Source organism: Rattus norvegicus, chromosome 2 (assembly GCF_036323735.1).
Source record: "Rattus norvegicus strain BN/NHsdMcwi chromosome 2, GRCr8, whole genome shotgun sequence".
Classification (NCBI taxonomy): Eukaryota; Metazoa; Chordata; class Mammalia; order Rodentia; family Muridae; genus Rattus; species Rattus norvegicus.
In genome coordinates this window covers 145,270,454-145,282,781 of record NC_086020.1, presented here as the reverse complement: position 1 = coordinate 145,282,781, position 12,328 = coordinate 145,270,454, and the positions used below count along the sequence as shown (strand labels likewise).

General features: G+C 42.4%; 1 protein-coding gene across 1 annotated transcript in view; it reads left to right on the top strand.

The window, feature by feature from the left end:
• Nucleotides 1-1,926: 1,926 nt before the first annotated feature.
• The window catches only part of Clrn1 (clarin 1), a 46,915-nt gene continuing 36,513 nt past the window's right edge, over nt 1,927-12,328 (top strand). Inside the window, exon 1 of the mRNA NM_153299.2 lies at nt 1,927-2,223. Coding sequence (NP_695211.2) covers nt 1,971-2,223 — 253 coding nt within the window. The 5' untranslated portion in view covers nt 1,927-1,970. The remainder of the gene's footprint in view (nt 2,224-12,328) is intronic.

Here is a 12,328-nt window from a genome sequence, read left to right as displayed (position 1 = left end):
AAACTATGCATAGTGAAGAGACTCACAGTAAAATTAATCAGCTATGAGTTTCCTTAAAGCTGTAATCTTACAGGTGGGTCAAGAGAATAGAAATTAGCCCAAGCACGGGGTCTGGGTCATGCCGGCAGTTCTGTTTGCCGATATCTATTCTCCAGAGACCTGAGCTATACAATAGTAACGGACAACTTGGCCCTGGTACTTCCGACCCAACCCAGCTGAAGTACTTCCTCTTTCAAGGTCAGCACTTCACTTACAATGACATCCAAACTGCAGAACTCTGTTAATGAGTTCAAGGTGTTGCTTGATCTCTCCAGCCTTGATGTCTCTATCCCTACGGTGGAATATGAGCATCGTCATCATCATCGTCGTCATCGTTGTCATCATCACCAGCAGCAGCAGCAGCAGCAGCAGCAGCAGCAGCAGCAGCAGCAGAGCAGCAGCAAACTTGCTATATAACAGATGAAATGCTTAACAAAGAATGAGAGTCAAGCTTGTACTGGAACTCAGAGCCCAAGATAGCATGAGATGCACAAACACTCAGGAAATAGTCTCTTGTATACACAAACACGCACACACACACACACACACACACACAGAGAGAGAGAGAGAGAGAGAGAGAGAGAGAGAGAGACAGACAGAGAGAACATACAGAGAGAGAGAGAGAACACAGAGAGAGAGCACACACACATACACATACACACACATACACACACACACAGAGAGAGAGAGAGAGAGAGAGAGAGAGAGAGAGAGAGAGAGAGAACATACACAGAGAGACAGAAAACACAAAGACAGAACACAGAGAGACAGACAGGTGGAACACAGAGAGGGAGAGAGACAGACCATACAGAAACAGAGAAAAAGGGACAGAGACAGAGAAACAGAGCATACAGGCAGACAGAAGAGACAGAGAAAGAGACAGAAAGGGCCCTTTTGTTTTTCTCACGAGGATCCTCCCTGGACACCCAGAGTTAAGAGACAGTCACTGAATTCCATGCTTGATCTTTGAGGACTCAATTCCTAAACCAAATACACCTTGCTACATAATATTGTTCCGGCCTTTGTCTCTTGTCTCTCAAATGGTCATTTCCCCTGGAGACCTGCTCTTAGTGGATCTGTCGATCACAGTGCTCCTTTCTACATCAGTGCACTTCTTACCTTTATAGACTTGGCTGCTCCTTGGACCCACAACCTTGCTCCCTTGCTGTCATACTGAGACAGCCAAATGCTCTCAAATGAAAGCATTTATAAACGTGCATATTTGCAACCGTAACTCTGTGTTTCTGTGCCTCGAAAAGAGTTTGAATCAAATTCTAAGTAGATCCCATAGAAAATGTGGGCGTGAGAGAATTGGGGGGTGGGGAGGGAGAAGAGATCAGGCCTTGTAGCTCTGGGATCGTCATGTCTACACCAGCATAATGGTTCACCTAACAAAAATGAAACATTTTAAAAACCAATCAATTATTATTACCTGTGCCAAGCCTCCCATTCTCCCACTGCTGAGAGCAAGCAAAACCCAGAAATAAAATCTCATCAATACGTGAATGTCTCACATTGCTCCAAACTCACCGTAGGAGCCAAGCATGTCTCTGAAGGCTTCAGCTCACCCAATCAGACAACAGGCTAGGGAGGGGTGGCTTCTCTCAAGTTACACAGAGGGCTCCATCTGTCACCCTAGACCTTTCTTAGTAAGTGATGTAAAAGGGGATGGCGAAGGCGGTTTGGAAGAGTTTTCTTTTACAAACTCTTAATCCAAAGATTTCTGGTTAAGGGAAGCAGCAGAAGAGAAGTAAAATCCACTGTGGGTGAGGAAGGATGCTATCCGGACCAGCATTCTGCCTGGCGGAGCCTGTAATGAAGGGCAGTGCTTTTCAGCTGCGGTAATAAATGCAGCCGACGGGGCAGCCTCTTCTTGATGCTCACAAAGGTCTTTGTTTTAAACTTTGCCTTCACCGAAGCCTTTTCTCATCATGCCAAGCCAGCAGAAGAAGATCATCTTTTGCATGGCTGGCGTATTGAGCTTTCTCTGTGCTCTCGGAGTGGTGACCGCAGTGGGAACCCCACTGTGGGTGAAAGCCACTATCCTCTGCAAAACAGGGGCTCTGCTTGTCAATGCGTCAGGGAAGGAGCTGGACAAGTTCATGGGCGAGATGCAGTATGGTCTTTTCCACGGAGAAGGCGTAAGGCAATGCGGGTTAGGAGCAAGGCCTTTCCGGTTCTCATGTAAGTAACACTTACGTCTGAATTACTTAACGCTTTCAGAACATTCTTCTAGCTGTTGCAAAGACATGAAGAGGATCTGACTATATTGGCAGGATTATTCAAACCGCAGTGAGCCACCTGAAACACACAGGACTCTAAGCAACTTCTCCCTTGTTTCTGTTTTTCTTCTTATTAATTTTTAATTCTTGCTTTTTTCTATGACCATATATAATTAATTGCTATGATATTAAGTTTTTTGAAAGCATAACCCCTTAAGGGGACTGACAAGATGACTACCATTAAGGTACATGATGCCAAGGTGATCACCCGAGTTTAATCCTTGGCACCTGCCTGATAGGAACAGAAAACCAAGTTCTCCAAGTTGGCCTCTCACCTCCATATACACTATGGCACTCACATACACGCTTGAGTGCATGTGCGTGCACACCTACTCTCTCTCTCTCTCTCTCTCTCTCTCTCTCTCTTTCTCTCTCTGTGTGTGTGTGTGTGTGTATGAATGTTTGAAAATGAAAGTATAACCCTCAAGATTCTTGAGTATTACTGATATAAAACATTGTGGCATCTTCATTAAAGAAAACCAGTAGTTGAGAAAACAGGAACTCTGTGAGGGACGATCTTTGTGCCTTTTGTCCTTTTGTCCTTTAAAAAGGGACCAGTTTACTTGCCTTTCCTTTAACCCAGGACTGTGTGCCCATTTACCTGCCCCACAACGCTAGAACCCTGGCTGTGGACTTAATGACTTCTGTTTTCGTATTTAACCAATTCGGAATTACTGTTTTCCTTTGCCTACAGAAACTTTAAAGTGATCTGCTGAGATAACGGAGAAATGCACTGCAACAGTGCACAAAACCTGACTGACCTTCAAATAGGGCACGGAGTAGGAGACATTTCCTGTCATGATTTTGCAAAATGGCAGCGTTATCCGGAGTATTTATAACATGCTTATCTTGAGATGAGAAGTTTAAAAAAAAAAACTACCACAAGAATGGGCAACTCATTAAATGAAAATTAATAAACAGCCATTTGTTATATCTCTCACTACACACACCCAGAACTTATTATTATTTCAAAGGGCTGGTTTGGAGCAATCTTATGAAGACACAGTCAGTAAATTACTGCATAAATCACTCTTCAGGAAAAGGGGACTCCCAATTGAGGCATTAAAATGAATTATTATTTTGCCCGAGCTTCTTTTCTCCTCTAGTATAGGTAGAAGGTGAAATTAATTGAATTTATTATTAACATATGCAGCGTCTAATTAAATTTCAGCTCTGGCCCATTTATATTTCTGCAACATTCCTTCTACCTTCCAAGCAGTCATTTGGCACTAACCTCCAACTCATATAGGTTACAAAGTGATAGGAATTGTCACAGGGCTTTAGAAAATCCCCAAGAATTAGCCTCAGCTTTTCAAGAAATTATCATCAGCTAAATTTGCTGAAGCGGACACACCTCCGTTCTCTGCCTGGCTCTAGTTCGTTACGGTACCTGGGCCGTGAGAGTCGCTCAGCTCTATCGGAGGTGGGGGTAGGAGGGAGAACAGAGTGGAATACTGTGTGGCTTGCAACTGCATTAAAAAATAAAACAGGAAAACAGATGAGATGATCTCACTGTGAGTCACCAGCAGCTAAAGCCTGGGTAAAGCTTCTCACAAAGGAATTCAGACAAAGGCAGGAGTGACAGAGTATTCCAGAGGCCTTGTGTTTATCTCAGCGAACAGGAGGCAAATGTGACTTCTGCCACAGGATGTGTTTCAAAACAGTAACAAGATGTTTTCTTAGCACTTACTACACAGTCACCAGCTACTTCGTGTGCCTTCTCTTGCTTGCCTTCACAACCCACAGCCCCATGTGTTCCTGTGGTTCAGTGCATGGTTTCTGTGGCTGCGTCTCTCACGCTGGCCTTACATGGGAAGCTTTTCTAATCGAGTGCTCATTTGCCTGTGTTCTATGAGGATTAGCAGAGCTGAGCAAGGTTTTTGGCAATACTATGGCCTGCCTCACAAATTATGTTGGTCTTCTTGTTATTCTGTACAGCTCTCCCCAGCCTTCGTGATGGAAAACCTACGTGTGTGTGTGTGTGTGTGTGTGTGTGTGTGTGTGTGTGTGTGTGTGTGTGTTCTGTGATGATAGACCTTTCTATATTGAAGGACATACATATTAAGTACACGTAAAATAATACACGGAAATACACATATCAAAATTTCATTTTGTCGAATCTCAGAGAAATATACTAATAATGTAATTTTTTTCTGCCTAAGCAAACAACAACGACTCTTTCCATATAACATGAAGGGATGTTAGGAAGACTGGACAATATATAAACCCAATGAAATTCTCAAAGAGCGCACTGCTCGTCTAAATACAGTGTTGAAACTCCCTATCAACCTACTTTTGAAACACTCTGTGCTTCTGATGTTCACACTCCCATCACCATGTGCTTATGGGCCTCATGGGCTCAATCAAGATGCCATCCATCCCCAGCCAACGGTGTTACATCAACTTGCTTAAAAGAAGAGAGCCTTTGGATAAGCTTTCTTAATGGTGAAGTGGATGTCCCGTTAATATGAGACACTTAAGTGGTTTAAGCCTGTTTTCTCAACTGAAGCTTCCTTTGAGCAATGGCAGTGGCCTCCAGAGACTGCAGGGAGGTGTTTCTTCCCTGCCATTTCTGCAGCCCAAATAAAAATTTGAAAGCAATCATTTTCATAACAGCCTCCTTTCTCTTCATTGTTTCCCTTGAAAGTTACTAAAGCAAATATTGGGATTCAAAGAAACGCTCCGTATAGGAGCAATGGAAAAGCTAACTTAAGTATCGATCCGTTTTTGATTAATTGCCTTCTTACCATCAGCTGCTATAGACGTAGATCTCAATTCTATTGGATTTTCACCTGTATTTTGTTTGTCTAGGGTTTTTTGGGGGAAGGTGTTACTGGGGTTTAAATGCAAGGGACCTTGCACATGATGGACAAGTGCTGTACCACTGAGCCGTGGCCCAGGTTTGAATCAACATTGGCCCATAGAGTTGCAATGTAAGCCCTAGCAGCCATATTAAACATTAAAAAAAAAGTGAAAATCACTTAATAATTTTCTCTATGACATCCAGAATACTATTATGTAAACATATAATCCACATTAAAAACAACATTGAAATGTCTTACAGCCTTCTTGGTGCAGACTTTGAATTCTAGTGTATGTTTATGTTGTACTCTAATTAAGACTCGCCACATTCATGGCTCATTTTAATGCTACTTGATTGAACAGTATGGATCTAGATGGAGATGTCCTCTGAATAAATTGGCTATCGATAATGTCCGTATTTTAAATGACTTTTTGCTTGGCTCTGCTGGATGAGTGTATGTGTGTGATTTTTATGTGCCATGTTAAAGTCACTTCTGAAGCTCTATGTATTGGATAACATGAGCTAAAGAATGAACAAGAAGAAGAGTTTGGCAATTATGTTTGTGCCTATTAAACGTTCCCTACTGACCATTCTATCTTTTTTAATTATATCACGGCCCTGCTCTGTTGGCATGCAAAGTTATGCTGGGAAAACTTCTGCCTCATTTATTTTGGCTGATTCTCATCTATCTATGGGTCAGTGGTTCATTTACTAGAGGCCACTAGCGTTTCTGCCAAGACCATTGTTTCATTCATTATAATGAGCGGATGTTTGTCTTTGAAGGCCACACAACTGGTTGACATAGTTCTTCATCATATATCACCTGGAAAATTTTAACGACAGTGTTTAAACACCAAATGCAGCCATCAAGACAGAAACTGCCACTTGCGAGCTCTCCTTATGCCCCTGCTCGCTGTGTGTATGTGTATGTGTGTGTGTTTCTGTTTTGTTGGTTTGAAACACTGCAGAACATTATGAAAACATGATATTCAAGAATCATATAGTATCAACCATTCCTAGATATTCTGCTATGTTCATTGCCAACACAATTCAATGAGCTGGTAAAAACAAACAAACAAACAAAAAACATATGGAGGTTTGTTTTTTTTTAATCCAATCATGTAGTCCAGCTTCCAACTTTAGTCATACTTTGAAAACATTTTAATTTGGGCCCCATGATTGAAAATTTGTAAAAGCCTTGACAGAACCAGTGTACTTCATATTTTGGGAAAGTAGAGATTCTTTGCCAAATCAGGGATATAACCCAGATTGCATAGTGGATGTTGACATTATTTCTGTGAATAACAAGATGACTTCTTGAACATATTGTGGTACAGAATAGTGGAGACGTGGGGGTCATTGTGAGCATGACTGAGCCTTGACACTCTCTCCTACAAGTATGTCTCTCGTCCTGGCCCATCTGGGCTCCCTATGACTTTCTTACAAGAGCTGACAGTTTAATGTCCTTCTATGAAACCTTGCCCTGTCTCCTCCCTTCCTTTGCACACAGCCTTTGTAGATGCTGGCATGAGGAGTTGGGTCTGGAAGAGAAGCATGTATGGCTTATCTCTGTTTTCTTTATGGGAGGAGTCAACCCATCACCCCATTTACCCAGAAAGCACAAACCTCCTGTCTTTTACTTGGGAGGTGCTTTGCCTAGACCCATTCACCTATGAAACAGCTCAGTAAATGCTGGAGATGTTCTTCCCCATGGACTCAATAGTAATTAATGGAACAAGGGTGAGAAGGTTTTCAGTTCTCTCAGCTGCACAGCCTTCTACCCTTCCTAAGCCTTGATGATTGCTCCTCTGCTTTTCCCAACATCTGTATTACATGGACTTGAGCACACACATGTCTGCTCTGCACAGAGAGCCTAATCCCCAAAAGACAGGGCTACATACTACTGATGAATGTACTAACTCCAAACCAGGACGTGAAACAGAGTGTAGGACAACGAAAGATTCACAACTGTCTAGTATCGGGCTCTATTGTAATGGAGCATCCGCGAATGAAGGTGAATTTCCACCACTGGCTGAGGCTCAGGCACTTGGTACTCCGATCACTGTGCCAATTTTCTTCTTCTTCTTCTATGATAAGATGGGGGTAGAACTATGTAGTTACTGAACATTTCTTTTAATTCAAATGTTCTATGGCATATAAAATGACCTGATGATTTAGATGAGGTCCTTGAGGACTGGAAATTGTCACTTGATGTCTTCCCTGACTGGCAGATTTTCAGCCACCATTTTTAGAAGTAGTGAGTTGTGTCATGTTTTGTGAAGTGTTCTCCAACGTGCACCATGTGTCGGGTCCCAGACTCATTTCTCTATTGCAGAGATCTTTCTTTCCTTCCCTGTCACACTTTTAATTTTTTATGTGGAAAGTGGGAGGCTGGAAAAGGATCTCCTGAGGAACAAGCTGCTTTGGAACTTAGCAGCATGGGCTAGTGGGTTCCAAGAGCAGTCCCTCTCATCAGCACCCAAATGCCTGAGCTAGAATAGAGAAGGCACCACCATGACAGCTGAGAAGAGACGGGGGCTCTCCTCTTCAATTCTTTGCTTTTCCCTGTGAATTCCTAGTCTGTCCTCCATGAAAAATGCCCATTAGTGTAATATCTCATCCTGAAAATGGCATGAAATCATCTGTCTGCTTAACATTTAAAAGGTGTTCTTTATCCAAAAAGAGGTTCTGGATGTTACTCTGTACACATTGGAAAATGTCAGGGAAATACTTGTCAAAAGGCAAACATCTGTTTTCCCCTGACCTTCATGGCTCCCTTCCCTTATTTCCGTATCAAAAAGTCAACAGAATCAGCATTGCTTCACAATCAGAATCTCAGCCATGTGAGTTAGGGTATTCAAGTGCAATGTACCAGCCTTCTCTTCCTCTAACCCATCCTGCTCACTGACAGCAGGCCACATATGGTCCCAGAATATCGAGAAGGACAACCTCAAGCTACTGCTGTTTTGGAGTGTGTGTGCTCGAGCATGTGGGCACAGAATTGGCTGGGACAGTGTCTCACTATGTAGCCCTGGAATTCACTGTATAGGCCAGGCTGGCCTAAAACTCACAAAAATCTGCTTGCCTCTGTCTCCTGAGTGCTGGGATTAAGGTGTGAGCCACTATCTCTGGTTTAAAATTTATTTATTAACTAGGTCATACCAATGGTACGCATTTTAAAGCTCCAAATGATATTTCAGTATGTCTAACTTGTTTAGAATTTCTGTTTTTATGTCTATGGTTGCTTTGCCTACATGTATGTATGTGTGCACCATGTGCATGTCTGGTGTCTGTGGAGGTCAGTAGAGGGGGGTTGGATCTCCTTGTGAGATGCCATGTGATTATGAGAAACTGAACCTGGGCCTTCTGCCAGAGCAACTGGTGTGCTTAAACGCTGACTGTCTCTCCAGACCCTTGATATTTCTAATGTTTAAATTGAGATTGCCATATTTATCCCCCAAAACATTTACCATTTCTCTGTGGGGAAAACTTACCAAATCCGCTTTGCAGCTTTGCAGAATGCCCACTGTATCCGTTTTATCTAGAGGAACTTCAATGCACAGTGGATCTTCCTGACCCCACCTAAATGTCTTAGACAATTTGATGAAACTCATTGCCTTCTGCTGCCCCCCATCTTCTCACTGTCTTCTCTAATGTGATGTCAAAACGCACAAAAACTCATCTCTAAATCCACTCCTTGCTTTTTTAAGTCCACATTTCAGTCCCTAAATACCCCAACCCTGGTTTTTGACCTCTGGAAGATAATTTTGTCAATCCTGCTTGATGATATAGATCAGGTCACACGAGTCAGTCTAGCCTCTGAGCTATAAATTACACTGCTTTTGTACCCACACTTTAGGTTTAGGACAAAGGTATCTGATAACACTCTTCGATTAACTATGGTCTTCATGGTATGATCATTAATGAGTTTGATCAAATTGTATACGACAGTTGGATGGGATCAGGAAGATCCACTGTGCTGTGTGGCCCGGAAGCAACTATAGTTGAAACAGCACAGTGGACATTCTGGAAGTTTCCAGAGGAGATTTGGTTTGAGGAAAGCCATGACTGCACCATAGTCATTAACAGAATGAGAGACTTCTATACGATGATAGTTTCACAACTGTGCACTTGATTCATTCGAAAAATTAGACACAACAAGACAGGATTAGAGCATTAATTAAAGTCTCGGTTTTTTGTGTTTTCTCTGAGACAGGGCCTCACTGTGTAGCCCTGGCTATCCTGGAACTTACTGTAATCTCCCAGCCTTTCCTTCACAAATGCTGGGATTAAAGGCATGCACCATTATACCGGGCTTCAAGTCTCATATTTTTAAAAATGAAATAAACAAAAGCTCATTTTACCTTAAAAATCCTGTATTCTACAAAGCTAGAATCGTATTTTAAAACAAAACTCACATGTATTCATATGTATACTAGGGCATCTTAAAAGTTTTTCTATATACAATTCATTTTTGCTGGAGAAACCTTTATGTGTGTATTATTTACGTAGGTGAATAATATAGTTACACAACTCCAACATTTTTCCAGATGGCAAATCATAAAGAAGTTTAGTATAAAACAATTCTTTGATACATATATAAATTTGTCATTTATTAACAAGAAAGTAAATTTGATAATAATAACACAGATGCATCATTTCTTTTTACTAAAAGAAGTAAGCCGTGGATGAATATTTAGTACATCAGAACACAAAGCATTGCCAACATTTTTCAGAGTTGATCAATATTTTGCTTTTTTAACTGTCAGTGCTGAGGTTGCTACATTGCATGCACATGTAATACAAGGTAGAAGAAGGGTGTTAATGGCCACTTCAGGGAATGGTTGGAAACTCAGTCTCCATCCAGGCCAAAACTTAGTTAACAAATACTTTGAAACTCAAGCAAGCAACTCAAATAGAAAGTTTTAAGATTAAGCATTCCAACACAATTCAATGACAAATGAATTTGATACTTACATGCTAAAGACGATGTAGGAAGCTACCAAAAGGTCTTTGTTTTCTAATGATTAAACCACTGTGTATTTATTAGAGGAGGAACCTTTATGTGGACAGTGAGAATACGGCCATTTGTAGTGGAAGACAGTCTGGACTGAGCCCTGTTGTTCTAAGCAGTGTGCATCGCCATTGTGTGGTGTGAGTAGATACTCGGTGTGAATTATTGTGTGGTGTGAGCAGATATGCGGTGTGAATCATCACTGTGTGAGCAGGTGTGCTGCATACTTTGCTACGGTGAGGTGTGAGTGGATTGTGGTGTGCAGTGTGCATCGCCACTGCGTGGTGTGGAGGGATGTACAGTACATAGTGTGCTCCGCAGCTTCAGAACTAAACCTGTAATGAAATCGTGTCATGTAACATGGACTTCCACCTGAAACACCTCAGATTCACTACACGTTTGCTTCTGAATTAATTTTTACTCATTCAGAAACATTTTATGGTGGCCAGACCTTTTAGGCCGTCAACATTCAGTCGTGTGTGTGTGACTCCATAAGAAGAAGCTCGGCACCAAACAATAAACAACTTTGATTCCCATAGATACGCAGTTAAGTGCTCAGGCAAGACGTGGTACGTGGGATTCTCTCAATACAGGTACGCTAGGACTGACTAAGCAATCTTGGTATCCAGTAGACTAATTTATTCGGGCCTGGTGCCGGGCTCCATCTCAGCATGTTATAACTGTGGCCAAGCCATTCTCAGAAGTTATTAGCCCAATGCAATCATACCCCTGTGGATTCTGAGCAGTTAACTGGGTTCTATTATCAGAGACCCAAATGTACCAAGGCAGCTGTGCTCTGTAAGCCACCATGGGTGATTAAGACTCACTGGTGGGCTGCCTACAAGTAGGCTGGAGTCAGGGGGTGCACTCCAGCTGAGAAAGATTCGGGTGAGGTGCTGGGAAAATTGTTTTTAAATGGTTCTGTCATATCGTCAGGTCCCCTCCTTTTAAAGGCTGGGTCATGAATCTCATTTTGCCTGACCCCATAGCTATCAGGAGCTTGGCTCAACACCTTGGCGCATGTGGGTAATATTAAGAAAGATGACTCGATAGAGCTTATGTCAGAGAAATCTCTTTTTACCAGATTTTCATAATGACCAGCTGCAGACGTGCTGAGGGGAAAGTCAGATCAAGAGCGTTTCTGTAAAAAGAAAGAGATCTTGCCCCCTCTCATATTCTCTTTCAAGAAAATGAATAGCTGAGCACCATGAAGCAAAATAGGTCTTTAAAAATAAAAAATGTCTTTTATGTAGAGAAAGACAAGTCGAGAAGAAAGGCAGAGCCTCTGATACGGCCTCTGAGGCTTTAATCTGAACAGAAGTTGCTATGCCGTGGCTGACATCACCATCAAAGGCTGCGTCTATTCCCAGAGTCTTGCAGATGTCGTTATCTACATTGCACATCTGGCAGATGAAGTCAAGAGGGCTGACAAGACCAGAATTGTTAGATCAGTGGTCTATGAACCTGGCTAAGCTTAGGATCACCTGGGGAGTCTTTAAAACTACTGATGCCAAGAATCCATCCCAGAACTACTGGATCTGGCTCTGTGGGGCAGATGCTGGAGCTTGGGTTTGTCTAACAGCTTTCCAGGTGGTTGGAAGATACTGTCATGGTTGAGGATTGCTGGACTGATGATGGCCAGGACCGGTGGCAGCAAGTGAGGCTAAGAGGTCAAAACTCTCTCAGGAATGAGGGAAGACATCATCAAGAGGATGAGAAACAATAGGATTCTACATCTCGGAGATTTTTCTGATTGAGTTCAAGCAGGAATCCAATGGCTTTCTGTCATTGAACTGTACATATTCTGGAGCAACCTAGTGGATAAACCTCCAGTGTGATACAGAATACGCTTCCCTGTCTGCCATAGAGGTGTTCTTTCTTTGAGCATCTGCCCATTTGCTACAGGTCCAGCTGGTTGGGCCAAAGAGTCAACTCTGCCCCTGGTAGAATGGCTTCCAGCTTCCCGACCCCACCGCCTGTGTCAGTGAAGCCACCTGATTTGCAGAACTTGGCAAAAGATCTGAGACATGTACACAGAAACAACGCTACCATTTTGAGCCACTTCTGCCTGTCTTTTGTTCAAAGCCTCTGGTTCTTCCATCAACACACACAGAGTCCCCTTTAGCAGTATGGTATCGGTCCCAAGATCATTTTAGACAGGGCATCACAGAGCTATGCCCCCAAAATGAG